Source organism: Panthera onca, chromosome B4, assembly GCF_046562875.1.
Source record: "Panthera onca isolate mPanOnc1 chromosome B4, mPanOnc1 haplotype 2, whole genome shotgun sequence".
Lineage (NCBI taxonomy): Eukaryota > Metazoa > Chordata > Mammalia > Carnivora > Felidae > Panthera > Panthera onca.
Window position 1 is genome coordinate 94,182,151 of NC_138345.1, and position 20,023 is coordinate 94,202,173.

Genomic DNA, 20,023 nt, shown 5'->3' on the forward strand with positions numbered 1-20,023 from the left:
TTGAAATAGCATTTTCACTTCCTCAGCAAAAATTCACCAAATTGATTCAATATAGCAAAAATCACTTTCTACAATATATTTTCTTGAAATGTTTATACAATTGATATTGTTAATGAAAGAAAATGTGTGGATAATGTTTGTTAAACTGGTTTCTTGATTCCTCTTTCCATAGACCCGATGTCGGTTATCGAGTTATCACAGACAAAGGATTTAATTTTTCACCAGCAGATGAAGCTTTTGTTTGCCAAAAGAAAAACCATTTTCAGATAACCATCCATATCCAAGTTTGGGGAAGTCCAAAATTTGTCCAAACCCAAATGGGCCTAAAGCCAATAGAAATGTTTTACTTGAAAGCTTTTGGGGTTAAGGTAAGTTTTTTATTTAGCTTGGTTTAATTAAGCTAACTTTTATTAAGTGCTCCTGTTATCTGTTGCTGCCTAACAAACTGTCCCCCAAACTTAGCAACCTAAAATAATAACAGCCATCTATTTGGGTCACAAATGTGCAGGCCAGTTAGGGGTTGGCTCTAGCAGTTCATGCCTGTTCAGGGGTCCTCAGCTAGGCCTGGATCCAGTGTCAAGATGGCTCATTTATATGTCTGTCAAGTTTGGACTGGCCATTGGCCAGGAGCTCAAATGAGACTGTGGCTGGGAGGCCTTGGCTTTTCTTCACACAGACCTCTCTGTGGGATAGGTTGTGCTTCCTCACAGCATGGCGGATGGGTTCTAAGAGTAAACGTTCCAAGACATAGGAGGCAGAAGCTGCTAATTTCTGAAGTCTGAAACTGGCTCAGAACCTGGGACAGCATCACTTCAAACCACATTTTGATAGTTTTCAGTATATAAATCTTGCACTCCTTTGACTAAATGTAATTATTTTATTCTTTTTGATGCTGGTGCATTTTCAAATGCAATAGATTCACAGTTTTCACCAAATTCTCAAATAGGTCCCTGACTTAAAAAACCAAGGAACTGTTAATTTGGTCAATGTCCCCTTTTTTCCAGTTTAACAGAGGAGAGACTGAGTAAAGTTACACAATTCATTCAAGATAAGTGGATGAGAGAGTTGAGTTTAGAGTGCAGGTAGGATGATTTCTGAGGTCAACAACTCTTTCTTAACTTGTGACCTCAGATCCAGCTTCTCAGGGGGAAAAACATCCATTATCTGCATATTTTGTCCTGATTATTAACCTGAGCTTAGCACTGAGTCTCCCAAAATGAGGCTTGACTGCTGAACACATCAGCTGCTCTTGCTCCAAACTGAGTTGCTTGCTCCAAACCAAACCCAGAGTAAATACAGATAACAAACAAACAAACAGCAACAAAACATATTTTTCTGATCATGGAAGTAATGTGAATCCATTGTGAAAATTTTGGAATGCAAAAGAAAACTATAAAGAAAGAAAATTCATTCATATTTGGGACCCACCATTTGTTAGTCTAATTTTTCTCTTATTAAAATTAATTTCGGGGTGCCTGGGTGGCTCAGTCAGTTGAGTGTCTGACTCTCTATTTTGACTCAGATCATGATCCGAGAGTCGTGGGATCAAGCCCTGCGTTGGGATTCTAACTGGGTGGACAGCATGCTTAAGATTCTCCCTCCTCATCCCCCTCCTCCTCCTCCTCCTCCTCCTCCTCCTCCTCTGCCCCTCCCCCTGGCTCTCTCTCTCTCTCACTAATAAAAAGTTTTTAAAATTCATTTCATATTGTTAATAGCATATTATGAAAATGACATGTGATATTAAAGATTCTATAAGGTATTATTTACAAAGATGATACAGTTTCTATTGTATAAATGTATCATATTCCTGCATTATTATAAGTTTTGCTTGTTTTCAATTTTTTATTGTTAGTTAAACTTCAGTAAACATCCACGTATACCTGTCTTTGCATGAGGATACATTCCAGAAGAATTTATACATCAAAGGACAGATGTTACTAAAACTCTTGATGTAGATTGCCCAATTGCTTTTCAGAAAAATTGTTATTATGCTAATACCCACAAGCCATATATGACGGGGCAGATCTCACTACCCCCATGCCACTCTTCATTAAGAGCAAGAAGAGTTTTGTAACAAGTACTGAAAAAATACCATTCTCTGTATTTTATTTATTTTTATTGTTTATTGTTTATTGTTATTTCTTCTTATTCAAATGCAAGCTCTTCAAGGGCTGGGATTTCTCTTAATTTTGTCCACTGCTCATCTTCAATGCCTCGGGCAATGCCTGGTGCATAGCAGGGGCTCCTACGTGAATGAATAAATGAATGAACGAATGCAGGTATCTATGGAATGAATGGATCAATGAACGAATGAATGCTTGCATCCTTTGAGCTGCCTCGCTGCTGTGTTTTGCTCCTGGTGTTTTAATCACCTACTAGCTCACACTATAATCACCGCTCACCTGAAGTTTTCTGTTGTCTTGTGTTTTCATTGTTTAGTTTTACAGATAATTGTTTCTTTTCTCACCAATAGCATACTGCTTAAGGTTGGGGCCATTGTCTTATATGTCTTTTCAGTGACTTGTTCCTCCTACCCAGTGACTATCATGATGCCTTGGAAAAGTTTTAAAGCACTTGAATGTTGTTTACTAATGAACATTTTTATTAATAAGTTTATGTAGTCAATAACTAATTTACTTTTTGTTGTTCCAAACAGGTAGAAGCTACCAGTCAAATAATTGCTATTGAACAATCCCAAGCAGATAGAAGCAAAAAGATTTTCAATCCTGTTAAGTAAGATTTCTTTTCTGAATTCCTTTGTGAATGCTATGGTAAAAAGACCCATTGCCCAATATATTTTGTTTATTAAAAATGAATTCCACCGACCATGTGATTTCTCTTACATGTGGAATCTAAAAAACAAAACAAATGAACAAACAAACAAACAAACAAACAGAAAGCAGAAACAGACCTATAAATACAGAGAGCAAACTGATGGTTGCCAGAGGGGAGGGCTTGGGGCATGGTCAAAATGGGTGAAGGGAAGTAGGAGATACAGACTTCCAGTTATAGAATGAGTAAGTCCCAGGAATGAAAGATACAGCACAAGGAATATAGTCAGTGTTACTGTGATAGCATTGTGTGGTAGCTACAGATGTGGTGAGCATAGCCCAAGTAGAGACATGTCACATCACTATGTTGTACACCTGAAACAAACGTAACATTATTTATCAACTATATGTGAATAAAAAAAAGTAATAAAAAATAAAATGAATCCCACTGCAGAAACTACATGGGTAATAAGATGTTAATATTATGAACACATGCGTATCAACAAAAATAAAATAGGTAAAATGCATTGAAATAATTTCAAACAAACTCTTGTAAAAAGCTTCATTTTTAAGTCATTATTTTCATAACCATTTATTACTGACACCTTTGCTAACCACCTGGGTTCCTTGACATAGGTTATGATGAGACCTTTCTTTTAAGTTACGCTGTGCTTACAATTCATTTTTTCTTATTTTTCAAAGCTATGTTGATAGATTGCCTAATGGGTTCCAGAATAGAAAGCGCACCGCCCTGGGATTATCCCAAGCAATATGGCAGTCCAAAGTGAGCATTCAGCCTGTGGAATGACTTGGAGTGTGATTTGCTTTTTGACTATTTGGCTGGGACGTAGTTGAGATATCCCAGTGTTCTGACCCTGAGGCAATCCCACTCCGGGCGGCACAAAGATGGTCCTACTGCCTCGAGAGACCAGGCAGGAGCTTGGCCTGACGCTCCGGTGGGAGCCATGTGTACAAGCTCAGCAGTAAAGTCGCCTGGTGCATCTGGTTCTCCCTCTCCCGCCTGGGCGGTCTGGGTGTGGTCTTCCTTAGGGGCCAGGCCCAGAGAGGGCAAATACGTGAAGGGGATACAAAGGAGTTCGCGAGGAACCTAGAGAAATTGCTTGTCAGGAGGCAGTTCTAGCAGCAGTGGCAGAGGCACAAATGAAATGTCTTTGCTCCCCATTGTGGAGTTAAAAGAACCCATATGTGGTATGGGGAGCATACTGCCTTTATGGGTGAGAAACTCCAGGCTCGAGCTTCTGCTGAATGAGCATATCTTACCTTTCAAGAATTATTCCCTGGCAGCCATTCCAGACCATGTTGTGGAGAGTTTATTAAAAATCAGCAACTGGAATAAACTGTCCTCTGCAGTGTGATGGGAATGGGGGACTGAACATACTTGAGACTCTCAGGATGAGTTAGGTATGATCGAGGAGTCCACGTTCTCTCACAGTCTCTCGGTATTTCTGCTGTTTGTTTTAGAATCGACCTGCTGGCCGACCAGGTCACCAAAATTACGTTGGGCCGGTTACACTTCAGCGAAACTACAGCAAATAACATGAGGAAGAAGGGAAAACCAAATCCTGACCAGAGGTACTGGCATCCCTATGTATGCCCCACGGTGGCCGGGTACTCTATGTGACTGGCCAGTGCCCTCCAGAGGCCCCTCTGGTCCTCTTGGTGCTGCCAGCCTGCCACCCAGGCTGCCCTTGGCCACTTCCCCCTTCTTGAACTCTTCCTGTTTCTTAACATGTCTCATTTACCCTTACTGTCTTTCCATGCTCATCCCCCACAGTGCCTACTCTCCTGCCCAACCTCAAATCTGCGTGCCTTGACTCCCTCCACGATTCTCTAGAATGACCACATGCTTATGCCTCACTGCTGTCCAAGGGTTGAGGACCAACTGCCCTGCTGAAACCTGTGTGCTGGTCACTAGTGTAAAGCCCTGATTCCTGGAGTTCTGCAATAGCTTCTTTTGATTAAGAAAGGAAAGGAACTCGGATCAATGATTTACACCTGTGGTTCTCATAGTGTGGCCCCAGACTGGCAGAGATGCTGTCACCAGGATGCTTGTTAGAAGTGTGATCTCTCACCAAAGATCTAAGAATCGAAAGCTCTGGAGGCGGGGCCCAATAATTTGTATTTTAACAAATCCTCCAGGTGACTTTGATGCAGTCTCAAATTTGGAGTCACTGGTTGTAGAACATACGTTTTGGAGTTGGAAAAAATTGAGTTTGAAATTTGAAACCACCGTTTACTAGCTGGGTGCCCTTGAGCATGTGACTTAACCCTCTCATTATTTTCCCATTCTCTAAAATGGGACTCATTATTTTCCCATTCTCTAAAATGGGGACAATGTTCATATCCTACTCCAATGGGGTTGTTTTGGGGTTCTAAATGAAATACTATAGATAACCTGCTTAGCCCAGTGTATGACACATTTTGAGGACTCAGATGATAGCTAATAATTACAATGAAAATAACAATTATTACTATGACTGTTTGACTTTAGAGATAGGGGACAACTCCTATTCTCTAAGGATTAGAGAATCTGTAGCATTGCAGAGGAAGTTGGCAAAGTTTTCTCATGCGGTTCCTAAAACAAAAGCTACTCTCATAGGGATAGTTTTGTTTTGGTTTCAAAAAATGAGCTGATGTTAAAAATGCCTCATCAGTGTTACATATGAAGAAGCTATTAAAATAACCTTGGTGAAAATTCATTGGGAGCAATTGGAGGGAAGGGTCCAGGTTTTTGACTAAGTCACGACATGGGGGTATGTAGCATATAGGGCCAAGAGCAGATGGGGTGGGAAGGGCCTGGTGTGGTTGGGCAAACCCTGCTGTGATAGGGTAGGTGGCTTGGGCAGCTCTCGGTAAGGGAACCTCTAAGATGGCTGCCTGTTGTGCATTTGTTTGTGAGCAGCGCTGTGCTGGGGGGCTTGCGGAACAGCTCGCAAATCCCTCAGACTGGGCAGAGGGTAGACCCAGACCAGTACCGAGTGAATCCACTGCTATTTCCTCTCACAGGAGGGGCAGCTGAAAGCACAGTAGAAAATCTTTAAATGTGCAAACCTGCCGAGATAAATTCACCATTGATGAACTGTTGTGTGGCATTTGATCGCACAAATTATGTCTCTGTTTCCTTACGCGTTGGCCTTGTCTGCTGTTTTTGACTTAGGTACTTCATGTTGGTGGTTGGACTGTATGCTGCTAACCAAGACCAGTTCTATCTATTGTCTGCCCACATCTCTGAACGGATCATTGTAAGGGTAAGGTTCAGCTCTTTCATCTTTCTGGATCCCACCTGCTTTTCTCGGCTGAAGTGGAAGTTGCATTTTCATTGGCATGCTTGAAGTATGCAATTTCTCAACTGATGATAGTAATAGCAGATATTATTATTTTAGTTTTCACATAATGGTTCTCAACTAGGAGAACTTTTGTCCCCCAGAGGTCACTTGGCAATGTCTGCAAACATTTTTTGGTGGTCACAACGGGGGGGAGATGCTCCTGGCATCTCGTGGGTATAGGCCGGGGATGCTGCTCAATCCCTTACAATGCACAAGACAGCCCCCACGACAAAGAGTTACCCCTTCCAAAATGTCAGCAGTGCCACAGCTGAGACACCCTGGTTTAAATGCTGTATTCCAGGCACTGAGCTGAATAATTTATATATGGCGTCATTTTACATTGGGCCACATTTACGTTACCTTCTTTACATGCAGAGGAGCTGAGGCTCAAGGAGGTGAGAAACTCATCGTGATTGCACAGCTTGTGAAGGATGGAGCCCGGGTTACAACCTAGTTCTCTCTGACCCCAAAGCCCACAGGGTGGGGAGAGTAGTAAAGAAGGAATTTCATACCCAAAAGTGATTGGTGACCCCAGGAACCATCTGGGCCGCTGCCTAGCACATAGTCATGGTTCAGCACATTTTGCTGAATGAATGATTGGTCACAGCTGTGGACAGGCATCTTGGCAGCCACAAAAGCATAAAGCTGTTGGCAGCTGGAAATGCAGCTGTGTGAGGCCAGGCTGGCCACCGTTGAGAATACCAGGGGCATAAGGTAACGGGTCACCACGGGCCTGGCAGCCGGGGAGAAGCTAGCTGTCCTGTGACACAGGGAGGGCATGTGAAGTCCAACAGGAGAAATCGTCCAGTGTGGGCATGCCCACGTACGTGGCTGTGACTCTTAGGCCTGGGGACCAGATCTGCCTGTTTGGGGAAATGAGTCTTTCCTCTCTTGCCTCAAGTTGTTCTGAAACAAAGGGTCCTCTGTGTAATTCTTCCAATCAATTAAAAATAATAAGCCACTTATAAGTGGAAATCCTTAAACTGCATCTCAGACTTTTAATGGGGGGTGAAGTAATGTTGGAAATGAGGTAAAATGCTTGTGTTCAGATGTCCCAGAGTAAGGGCTGGACTATGTGCCTGCCGTTTTTGTGGAACCCGATCTAATCTGTGGCAAACAGGGTGCCACTGGAGCAAAAGCTGGTGGAGCCTTCTTCTTTGGTCATGGAGCAGGGGCAGTGGTTCCCCATCCCTCATCGGGGGGTGGAAGGGTGGGGGGTGGTTTGGGTTCGGGGCCCAGGGCGTGATGTGATCTGGGATTGCTGTGCTGCACTAACAAGTGTGATTTAAAGTAAAGTCACTTATTGTTGCTGGTTTTTCATAGGGAGAATAAAGACAGATAATGCCATTCTTTTCAGAGTTAGCATAGATTAGATATTCTGAAAATGTTGCTTTGAGCTGGGAAACTCATGCTTGAGTCTGGCAGCCTGCTAGTCACCTGCACACCTTGAATAATTTACCTGGTGTCGGGTTTCTCCATTTCCTGCTGGCAGGTCTGTACTCCAGCAGAGTGGAGTACAATGGTGGGGGGGGGGGGGTGGGAAGGGGGAGCACTCTACTGTCTGATGTTCTATTTCCAGAACTCTGTTAATTGGTGCTTGCTCGTATCCAAAACACAATTATCATTTAACTCGTGATGGTAGCTTTGAGAAGGTGTTTCTGCAATTCATATTTGTTATAAATACTAAAAAACATTAAATTATACTTAGTGAAGATTGGGTGCCATGTTATTCACTAAATTTTTATTTTTAAAAAGTGATTCCATTCCAGATTTGATTGCTTTCTTCCAGCCATAATTGTTGGTTAAAGAGAATGCCCTATTTTAGAAGTGTGCTGGGCAACACAAGGGTTATCCTAACAACGAGAAGAAGAAGAATGGTGATAGGGAAAACCATTCTGCCCCTCCCCCAAACTGGAAATATCTTAGTGATACTATTTTATTCTGACCCCAAATGCAGAAGTGAAAATGCATGCACTTTTGAATCTGCTTAATTGTTTAACGTCGAAACCAACCAAGAGAAAAAAACTGAATTTCATTAATGATGATATGTTTGGGGCACCTGGGCGGCTCCGTTGGTTGAACGTCTGACTCTTGATCTCAGCTCAGGTCTTGATCTCGGGGTCATGAGTTCAAGCCCCACATTGGGCTCCATGCTGGGTGTGAAGCCTACTTATAAAAGAAGAAAGGAAAAAGAAAAATGAAAAAAAAAAGAACCGGTGATATGTTTGAATCAGTGAGTTTTCAAAATGTCCACAGAAAATATTTCCTGCCCCTAAGTTTCTAGAGAGCTCTATATAGGTATATGCCTTGGATATATATAGTTAGTTAGTTAGTTAGTTAGTTAGTTAGTTAGACAGAGCACAGACCAGCTTACATTCTCCAAAAAAGCCAGAGGTGCCCTCCTAGGTTATGGCCTGGGTCTGTTAGTTTGAGCTCCAGAGTAAAGGAAGAAAAAATTGACAACCGAAGATGTTACAAGAGCAGACTACGTTATATAGAGAACTGAAAACTGCACTGAGCAAATGCAGGTTCATTTTGAAGCCTAAGAATCATTCTTCCCAATAGCAGAGATTAACATAAAGGGCAAATGTATGAGGCTTGGACTAGATGAGTTTCAGGCCCCCAAGAGGGGTTCAAGAGACCACAACTGTTAGAATTCTCCTTGGAGAGAGAATGGTGGGCCAGACCCAGTAATTGTTCATCTGGATTGTCAACCAGAACAGCTTTAGAAATATCTTATGGTCCTGTAGTGTAAATTGACCAATTTCATGGAAATTAAGCTTTACTACAAAGACAGGTTTATTTCCCAGGTCTTTGTTTTTGGGAGCATTCTGCAGTGGAGTTCCTTCACATTCTCTTGTTAATGACTAGGTTTTCATTCAGCTCCACTTTCCTTCTAAAACATGTGATTAAACCTGGTTTGGAGTGCTGTGTTGTAAGCAGGAGGGATGATTACTTTTGTCTGCCCTTCAAAGGCGCACTGGGGTTTCCTAGCTTTGAAAACTAATACATTATTCCAGTTTCTTTTCCAGAAGAATATAAATGGGCACGTCCCCAAGAAGTCCCCCTTTACTGCCCTGCAAACTGCACTGCCCTAAGATGGAAAACTGACAAACAGGGACAGGGAGAACAAAAGAAATAGTGCAGCTGCAGGGATGGAGAGGGATGGGCGGAGAGTAGGGCGTCTTCATTGCTACCAGCTCTCACCCTTTTCCACAAAACCCCCTTCCCTCCCCTAACACACACACACACACACACGCACACACACACGCACACACACACACCTCTTCTGGAGTTCAGATGAATTTTTTATTTACCCAGAGGAATCAGTGTGTGGAGCAGTGTCCATTTCACCCTGTAGTTGGGATTCAACTTGCTGGTTAACTATGGAAGAGATAACTCGACCAGGTGTGTATGGTACAAAGAATCTCCTGGAGAGTAGAACAGAGATGCCTGGGTCCCACCTCCGCAGTTGTTGGTTTTTTTGAAATGTTTATTTATTAATTTTGAGGTGGGGGGGGGGGGAGAACTTGAGCGGGGGAGGGGCAGAGAGAGAGAGAGAGAGAGAGAGAATCCCAGTCAGGCTCCGCTCTGTCAGCACAGACCCCAACAACACAGGACTCGAACTCATGAACTGTGAGATCATGACCTGAACTGAAAGCGAAAGTTGGACACTTACCCAACTGAGCCACCCAGGCACCTCCACAGTTTTTGATTCAGTAAGTTGAATATACATTTCTGACAAGTTTCCAGGAGATGCCGATGCTGCTGCCTACTGACCTCCAGACCACACGTTGACTAACACTGGTAGGGAGCATTTCTGGGCCCATTTTCCATAGCCCTTTCAAAAGATACAAAAATTGATTTGTTATTAACTGCCTTCCTCAACTCAGGCTCCCCTATTATGCTCTTTGGCTGCTGCTTTAGAAGCCCAAACAATGGAAAGCAAAGAAATTCCAGCTTTCCATTCCAAATTTAGAACAAACCTCAAATTATTGTTAATTGCTATTTCCTATTCCAAGCACCTGCAGAGGGCGCCATTTACATTTTACTCAGTGAATGATGCTCCCTGGCAGAATTTCACAACTTTGCCACTGTGTTGCTGAGGAGAGCAGATTGAATGATTACAGGCATATTTCAGAGACATTGAGGGTTCAGCTCCAGACGGAACCTTTTAGAGATGGCGGAGGGTCCTGCCTCAAAGTTCATGGCTGCTGACTGATCAAGGGGGTGGTTGCTGAAGGTTAGGGTGGCCCTGGCACTTTGTTAAAATAAGACAACAGTGAAGTTTGCCACATCAGTTGACTCTTCCTCTTATGAATAGTTCCTCATAGCATGTGATGCTGTTTGACAGCATTTTACCCACTATAGAACTTCTTTCAAAATTGGAATCAGTCCTCTGAAACCCTGTCATTTTATCAAATAAGTTTATGTAATATTCTAAATCCTTCATTGTCATTTCAACAATCTTCACAGCATCTTCACCTGGAGTAGATTCCACCTCAAGAGACAAATTTCTTTGCTCATGCATAAGAAGCAATTCTCATCAATAAAAGTTTTAGCATGAGATTTCAGCAATTCATCATATCTTCAGGCTCGATTTTTCATTCTGGCTCTCTTGTTCTTTCTACCACTTCCGCTAAAGCCGTGAGCCCCTCAAAGTCATCCATGAGGGTTGGAATCAACTTCTTCCAAACTCCTTTAATATGAATATTTCCACCTCTTCCAATGAATCAGGAATGTTCATAATGGCATCTGGAATGGTGACTCCTAGGGGCACCTTGCTGGCTCAGTCAGGAGAGCATGCGATTCTTGATCTTAGGGTCGTGACTTCCAGTCTCACATTAGACATGGAGCCTACTTAAAACAAAAATAAAAAGAAATATAGAATGGTGAATCTTTTACAGAAGGCTTTCAATTTACTTTGCCCGGATCCATCAGAGAAATCACTATCCATGCCAGCTGTAGCCTTCTGAAATATATTTCTTACATAATAAGACTTGAAAGTCAGAATTACTCCTTGACCCATGGGATGCAGAATGGATGTTGTGTTAGCAGGCATGAAAACAATGTTAATCTCATTGTATATCTCCATCAGAGCTCTTGGATGACCAGGTAAATTATCAATAAGCAGTCATATTTTCAAAGGAATCTTCTGGGTGGTCTCTACAGTGGGCTTAAAATATTCAGTAAACCATGTTGCAAACAGATATGCTGGCATCTGGGTTTTGTTCCATTTGTAGAGCCCAGGCAGAGTAGATTTAGGGTAACTTTTAAAAATATATATGTTTTTAATGTTTATTTATTTTTGAGAGAGAGAGAGAAAGAAAGAACAAGGAGCGGGGGTGGAGCAGGGAGAGAGAAAGAAACAGAGAATCTGAAGCAGACTCCAGGCTCTGAGCTATCAGTGCAGAGCCTGATGCAGGGCTTGAACCCACAAACCATGAGATCATGACCTGAGCCAAAGCTGGATGCTTAACCGACTGAGCCACCTAGGCATCCCAACTTAGGGTAGCTTTTTAAGGGCCTGAAGCTTTTTGGAATGGTCAGTGAACGCTGACTTCAATATAGAGTCAGCTTGTCCTTTGAAGTTTGGAAGCTAGGCATTGACTTCTCTCTAGCTACAAAAGTCCTAGATGGCATCTTCTTTCAATATAAGACTGTTTCGTCTACATTAAAAATCTGTTGTTTAGTGAAGCCATCATCATTGATTATTCAGATCTCCCGGAGAACTTGCTGCAGCTTCTATATCAGTACTTGCTGCTTCACCCTGCACTTTTATGTTATACATATGATTTTTCCCCTTAAACCCTAACCAACCTCAGCTAGCCTCAGACTTTTCTTCTGCAGCCCCCTCACCTCTTTCAGCCTTCATGGAATTGAAAAGTTAGGGCCTCGCTCTGGATTAGGCTCTGGCTTAAGGAAATGTTGTGGTTGGTTTGATATTCTATCCAGACCTCTAAATCTTTCTCCATATCAGCAATACGGCTTTCACTTTCTTATCATTCGTGTGTTCACTGGAGTAGCACTTTTCATTTCCTTTGCATTCACAACTTGGTTATCTGGTATGAGAGGCCCAGCTTTCAGCCTATCTCAGCTTTCAACATGCCTTTCTCACTAAGCTTAATCATTTCTAGCTTTTGATTTAAAGTGAGAAACATGCGTCTCTTCCTTTTACTTCAGTACTTAAATTCCATTGTAGGGTTATTAGTTGGCTTCATTTTAATATTCTTGGTCTCAAGGAATAGTGAGGCCCGAGGAGGAGAGAGATGGGGAAATGGGTAGTTTGTGGAACAGTCAGAATAATACATATAACATTTATTGATTAAGTTATGCCATCTTATGATTTGTGGCATGGTTTGTGGCTCTCCAAATTATAACAGTAATATTAAAGATCACTGATCACCGATCACCATAACAAATGTAATGATAATAAAATTAAAAAGTTTGAAATATTGCGAGAATTACCAAATGGTAGCAGAGACATGAAATGAGCAGACACTGTGACATCCATAGTCTATGGTGCAGACAGACTGGCTTGATTCAGGGTTGCTACAAACTTCAATTTGTAAAAAAAAAAAAAAAAAAAAAAAATGCATAATCTGTGAAGTGCAATAAAGCAAAGCTTAATAAAAGGAGGTATGCCTGTATTGGTTGGACAGTAGTTGTTATGCACAGCAGTGTTTTAAGGATAATTTGAGATTATTCCTCCTCATTTTTGCAAAGTATTCCCATATATGTGATTTCAGTAAATTCCCACGACGCTGTGAGATAGGTAAAGAAGTCATTATTATCTTTATTCTTCAAAGAAAAAAGCCAGTGCAGAAAGGTTAAGTGACTGCCCCAAGGTCACACAGCCAGTTTGTGTCATAACATAGATTAAAATGTTCAGGTTTTCCCTACATATATGGGGCTGTGGGATAAATAATAAAAGTATTTGGAGACTTTGATTCATTTCAGTGTTTGATATCAATGAACCACCAATGGACCATATGGGAACACAACTTCATAATTCCAGAAAGAGCTAGTACATTAGTTTGTTTTGACACATTAAGATTGCGGATACCAGAGAAGGGGGAAGAAAGTTTGCAGATTTTATGACATCTCCCATTAATGACGAGGAGGACTCCTCCATAGGTCTATATATTTAGCAAATTGCAGATATGCGGCCCTTTCCCAAATGATCTGAACATATTTTAGGGATCTGAGTTTTCATCTGATGAAAGCCAAGTGAGATTGTTATAATTGTTCCAAAAAATTGAATCTACCTTATCTGCTATTCCAACATGATATTAAGTTTATGATAACAATTATTCCAAAGCTCATTAAGAAAAAAAAAAAAAAACCCATCACTGTCTATTTTGTTTTCTTGTAGTGGCTCCTTATGTTCAAGGTAGAGCAAAATACATCAACATTTATATGGTACACCTTGGTTTTAGTTGACTGCTTGCTATAGAAGGATTTGGGTCAAAGCCAATTTGCCATTCACAACCCAGGGGCCTCTAGGGACCTTGCAACAAAGTTCTTTGCTTAACTGACACAAAATGATGTTCAAAGTTGTTACTTCTTTTCTGCTTTCGCCTATCAAATGTCAATGGTTGACTCTTCCAAGTAGCTTGGGGTTCAGACAGGTGAGAATGAAAACCTTGAAGACTCCTACATGTGCTTCACCTGAACCCAAACTAAGAACTAAACTTTATGGGTTTTTAAAAAATTATTATTTTAAAATCAGTAGCACATGCTTGTGGCAAAAACATTGAAACAATACCAAGAGAGTATAAGTTGAACAGTGAATCTCCTTCCCAGATCAGTTTCCCATCTCCCAGTTCCTGGCCTTGAAGAAACCACTGTTACTGGTGCCTCAAGTATTCTCGGGAGATGATCTGTGCATATTCAGGTCCTGAGTTTGCAATGTCCCCTGGGCTGCCCAGAAAGGCTGAAAGTCAAGACTTTGGTGTTAGCGTTGACTTCTTAGATGATCAGGGTCTATAGTGCTTGTCTGAATTTGTGACAGCCTGCCTCAAGCACACAAAAGTTTCACATTTAGAAGAATAGGCCATCATGTTAAAAACATTAATTCTGTTGTGAGGATTTGGAGGGATTCAGAGATCCCTACTTAAAGATATTTGGCAATACATTCAGCAGCCCCAGGAGGCGGGGAAGAGGGAAGGCAGTAGAGTGAAGAATCCCTCAGCAAAGGATTTCATTTAAGAGCAGAATCTCCAGAACTTTGTCTAATCTCAATAGTTTCACTTGGATTCTCGTTGAAGACTGCATTTGGCCAGGGCTACTTCTGATAGGAGAAGTCAGAATCATTAATAATTAAAAGAAGTATAGGTCCAGCTCCAGAATTTACTAGCTTTGTGGCCTTGGGCACAGAGTCTTTTCGATTATCTGTAAAATGAGGTGAATGGTACACATCTCCTAGAATGGGGATGTGCACTAGACACAACAAACGTAGCTGTTGTTATCCTTTTTCAATGTCATCTGTGTTTGGGGAATCATTGAGGTGTATAAGTATATTTGTCCTGTCATTTGCTTGTCAATTGTGTATGAAATCATAAAGTGTTTTGAAACTATAAAAGGGCTAGCTAAATGCAAAGTATTTTTATTTATCTGGGCTTTAATAAACTCATAGTATCTTCTGATGTAAGGTTCTGGTTTTAAATCCTTATTAATATTATCATCCCTGAAAAGAAGGTCGTTTTGAGTTTTCTTCTTCCTTATCGTCCACCCAGTATAACTTACACGTTCTCAACTCCACGTAGTTGCAATAGAGACTGGACGTCCCAAACCATGGCATGCTGAGCTCCTGCTCATGGGCAGCAGAGCAGTTAGGGGCTCTCCTGGTGCCACAGTTATTTGGATATGTCAGAATGTCCCATCCGATATATGATTCGCAGGTGAAAGACTTACACAACATTCTGTTTTCCCCTGCTCTGAGGAATCAAGCAATCATCTATTTGCTACTGTAACTTCAATGGTAACATAGTTCTGTATTTTTTTCCAGGCCTCTAACCCTGGGCAGTTTGAAAATGACAGTGATGCATTATGGCAGCGAGGACAAGTTCCAGAATCTGTTGTTTGTCATGGTCGAGTGGGAATCAATACAGATGCGCCGGATGAGGCCCTGGTCGTCTGTGGCAACATGAAAGTGATGGGGACAATTATGCATCCCTCTGACAGCAGGGCAAAGCACAATATCCAGGAGGTGAGCACAGGGCAGGCCTTGGGCGCCTCCGCTGACACCTGAGTCAGGTGTGCTGGGCACTCCTGGACTCTGACACACCTCGCACAGAGCGTCTCTATATGTCACCTGTTTATAGGGGATGAACACAATGCGTAACGGTTATGAATGTTGGAGCCGACAGGCATCTCTGCTGAAAGGGTAATGTAGCTCCTACCCAGGAGAATGGATTCACCTGCCAGGAGCAGTGGGCAGTGACAGCATAGCAGTGGCTTCCCAAGCAGAAGTCTCTGAGCTATTTTCCATGGGCCATTGCCCTTCCTTCCACACATTGTCAGCCGTTGAAGCTTGCCTTTTCCTTTCTGTCTCCAAATGTCCATCTCCCTGTTCATCTGAGCACTGTCTCAGTCCAGTCCCTGCCTGTATTTCTACTAGACCCCCAGCCTCTTCCTCCCAGAGTCCCTGGGACCAGCCCTGCCAGCCATTGTCTTCCCCATTCATTGTCCTTCTCCGAGGAGCAGTTGGAGAAGCTCCTCTTCCCACCCCTAGCCTCCACCAAGGTCAATCCCGTCGCCTGAGGCTCCAGACCAAGACCTCCTCCCTCTGTGGAAAGACAGTTACCCAGTGGAAGGCAGAAATCAGGCTCATGAATCAGGTGGTGCTTCTCCACTTTAGGCTCGCCCTGGGCGGAACAACCCCGCCCCAACCCAGTGCCTTTATCTGTAAGATGGAAACGGTGCCTCTCTGCTTGACCCCGCCAAGTCCTTTATTTGTTTTTACACATTGAGATAAGAAGAAGTGAATCACCATGGCAAGTCACAGCTGCTATGAAGACCTAAGAGATTAGGATTAAGATGCTAATCCCTTAGCCAGGCCACTCCAGGTTCTAGCTCTTCCATCCTTTAATTCTGTTTCCCATTCGCTGCTTCTATCACTTCTCCACCTTTGCACTCACACTGCTGCTCCTGTAAGCGTTTTTGAGGCTGTGGCGGAATTGTGTTTTTAACCTCCTTCCCTTATTCTTTTTTCGTGAATAGGAGACACAATCTGTAAATCATTGGCCATTCTTCCAGACCGCATTCCTTTCCCAGTGCAAATCTGCACTGGTGTTTCCAAACCGGCCAAGGAATGTCCTCCTTTGCTGAGTGCATTCCAAAGAATGGTTGTAATTGTAGACTTTTATACTGATTGCAAAGCTGTGGTTCATGTTCGAAGAGCTGTGACCTGCTAGCCGGATGGGAACTCTTAGGGCTAGAAAGTTCTCACGTATATTTCCCGATTCCAGTCCTAGATACTGTGCTTTTTTGACTTCTAGAGAGAGATAAACTGTCTGCGTTTCAGATCACACCAACTGAAACTTATTTTTGCAATTGGCTATACAATTCCCTACAGGTCTTATCTAAATGCAAATGGAAGATAACAAGCTGGGAAAGTCCTCCACAGCTCCTCTCGCCACTATTAGGCTTTCCCCACAGTTCACTTACCAGATGTCTTCGGGCGCTGCCCCTTGTCCGAAGAAAACATATTGTCTTAAAATAACAAGCTTCCCTAGAACTTCTCAAATCCCTTCCATGACACCTTCTTGTGTAAATAAAATGTCACCCCAATCCAGGCTCCAAATGTGGAATTTCTGTCTCCCCTGCCTGCTCACGGCAGCGTGATGGTGGAAGGAGGTTTAATCCTGATTCGGGCAAGCGCTGGCCCAGGAACCTTCGCCCAGAGATGTCCTGTGCTTCTGTTTATTCTCCTGTGAGCAGGGAAGGCTCATGTTCAATTCACTTGTGTTAAGGGCTTCTTCTAAGCTCATATACGTGAAGCATTCTTTAGCGGGACAAATAGATATTATCATTATTTACTTGTATAAAATGCAAATTACATGTAATTCATTTATTAACTTATTTCATATTAATATATTTGTTTTTAATAGGTCTATCCACATGTATGAAATATAGATCTCTAGAAATCTTATCGTAGAGGCTGCTTTTAGGCAACAGACTTGAGCAATGGAATGTAGAAAGGGCTCACAGAGACCACGATGCTGAACACAGACAGACCGACCCATCAGGTGACCCACCTCAAAATATCCATAGGCCTTAAGTAACCAATGGGCTACTTACAACCAGGCACGGTTACCAGGAAAGGGAAAATTCCATATGTCCCCATGCCTCCTTGCCTTCCCCATCCAACTACAACCCCCATCCACCTATCTCACTGCAGACAGCCTCTCCCTCACTGCCTGCCCCTCCTCCTGTGGTACATTCACTAAACTTCTATCTCCTTTGTTCTGCGTTGGGTGAATTTTTTCATAGCCCGTGCTGCCAGCGTCCACCCAATCGAGTGGCCCCACATTTGGGGGCCCCCATCCAATGGGGAGAGACGCACTTACCAGTCCTGTTCACCATTACAGACAAAAGAGGCAACGATAATGCTGATGATGGGGCTGACAGATGTGTGAACTTTGTCTTCACCTCCTCCTGACTCAGTTTGCCCAACTTTTAAGAATAGCCATTCCTCCAAATGCTCTGGGAAGTGGGCCCTTTGTTGATCTGATTACAAGCATAGGACTCGAGGCAATTTCTCATTGGTAAAGGATGCATGATAACCAGAGCTGGCTTCCAGATGAGCTGTTGCAAAACATAGTGGCCAAACACATTGCCCAGTACTGTGATGATTGGGGGAGGGGGAAATAAATATAAGTTGCTTCCTTGCCCCGGCTCTGTGCATCCTCACTCAGGGCAATGGAGGTTGTTTTGTAGGTGTTAAGCACATGAGCACTCTGCATAGAGAGTCCTGGTGGAGATCCCTGTGCTCATCTGGACACGTCTACAAGACATGGAGAAGATAAAGCAGATGTGACTGAAGCCCGTGCCCTGGACCCACTGGGAAAATGAGGTCGGCCTTAATGAGGAGCAGCCTAACATATCCCAACATTGTGTTTACTGATGTGACTACAGACTGCAGAAGGAAATGCAGCTCTTTCAATGGAAACAGCAAAATTAGGGTGGAGATGATATGCTGGAAAACAGAAGAGCGTGAAGATCACCAAGGCCAATGCAAAAAAAGTGAGGAAGCTGAAAGTTGAACGCATCAATGCAATTTTATGATGAAGGCTGAAAACAAGGTTACAAGAGATTCCAAAATAAAAACCAGGAACGAAATCAGTTAAGATGAAAGGCTCCAAGGGCCAGGAGCCAGATGCAGAAGTTCCTCAACTTGGGGTGAGCCAGTGTTACTCAAGCTGCTCCTGATGCGAGACTAATAGTCTAGGCTGTGGCCAGATGGTGGATAACAGGATCTCCCTCCCTGGACAAACTGTGGAGTCCCACAGACAAGAATGACTTTTCTGTGGTGCAATTCTGGGGTTAATGATAGAGAAGCCTTACAGACGTCACCCGCCGCTGCAAACTGAGTGAGTCCCTTTGATCTGGGCAGCACAGGGGCTGGTCTGCATCGTCTCCCTTGCTGAGGAGTGCACCTCTGAGCCCACCGAGCTGGGAGTGGTGACGAGATGGGCACAGCCCTAGGCAAGAATGCCATGGACTCCTACTGTTCTTACCCAAAGTTCAGCAGTTTTTCAAGAATAAATGCTTCTCAGATTGTAAAAAGAAAGAAAGAAAGAAAGAAAGAAAGAAAGAAAGAAAGAAAGAAAGAAAAAGAAATGATAGAGAAGCTTTGGGCGTGAGGCAGCATGACCACGATGGCCATATACATTCAGGGTCAAAACTTTCCGAAACTGCTGTGGGCAAGGTCACCTCAGACACCTGAATTCAGCTTCTAGCTTCTTACTCAACCCACGTGGATGAGCAAGGTGTGGTGTTAAGTGTTGGCCAGTGTTTGGCTCCTGGAGGAGGATTCTGAGAAGGCACAGCCCTTGCCTCGAGGGCTTTCCCTAGGTCAAGTGTACACAGAGGGAGTGTGCAGCATGGGCAGTTTATATTTAACTTTGGAAAGTACAGCCCCACATTAGAAACCAGAAGAGCATTGTCTTATAGAAACGTTGTTGCAGAAGGGGTTTAGATCCCCAAACCAACCCTGAAAATTTTCTTCAGCCAAAAGTCTCTCTGAAGCACAATGGTAATAATACCATCAAACCCACAATATGCTTCGTCCAGCAATATGCCTTCGGGGGAAAATGCATTAAAGGATCCAGCTTAGTCACCAGGGGTCATGTTCCCTCTGGGTAGCCTGGACAGCCTCAGTGAGGACACAGCCTCCTCTGCTTCCTGTTGGCAGCAAAGGTCACCCATGAGGGCTCGTGCAGGAACCACGGGGATAATGAAAAGTAGGCAAAGCAGCCACAGGATTCCCAAGGGTGCAGGGAATGGGGAACTGGGTGGGGCCTGGCTAGTGCAAGGCCATGCCACGCTGGCTCCTGATTGACAGGGATTGTTCTGCTGTTTCACTACCTTCATTCTTTCATGGCTTTTTCTTTCATTGAAGTTTCGGGGTGTCTATAACATGTGAGCCACTCTGCTGGGCACTCCAGAGGTCCTGAGATGAACTAGATGTGAGCCTTGCCCTCAAAAATAGAACTTTAAAAAAAAAATCTGAACTCCAAGTAAGAAATATTCATTGCATCTCCAATGCCTAGGATAGCACCTGGCACACAGTAGCTGTTCATTAAATATTTGCTGAATATAGGAGCTCACCGTGATAGCTGTGTGCACAGGGCAATGTGAGATTGTGACTGCCCCTCCCTAGCATGGCCTGCAAGGCCC

General features: G+C 43.1%; 1 protein-coding gene across 4 annotated transcripts in view; it reads left to right on the forward strand.

Moving 5' to 3' along the window:
• The window catches only part of MYRFL (myelin regulatory factor like), a 128,220-nt gene that overhangs the window by 60,136 nt on the left and 48,061 nt on the right, over positions 1–20,023 (forward strand). For all 4 annotated transcript variants that reach the window (XM_078449688.2, XM_078449685.2, XM_078449686.2 and 1 more), the window contains exons 7-11: positions 173–368; positions 2,657–2,733; positions 4,254–4,364; positions 5,950–6,040; positions 15,129–15,329. In XM_078449688.2, coding sequence (XP_078305814.1) covers positions 173–368; positions 2,657–2,733; positions 4,254–4,364; positions 5,950–6,040; positions 15,129–15,329 — 676 coding nt within the window. The remainder of the gene's footprint in view (positions 1–172; positions 369–2,656; positions 2,734–4,253; positions 4,365–5,949; positions 6,041–15,128; positions 15,330–20,023) is intronic.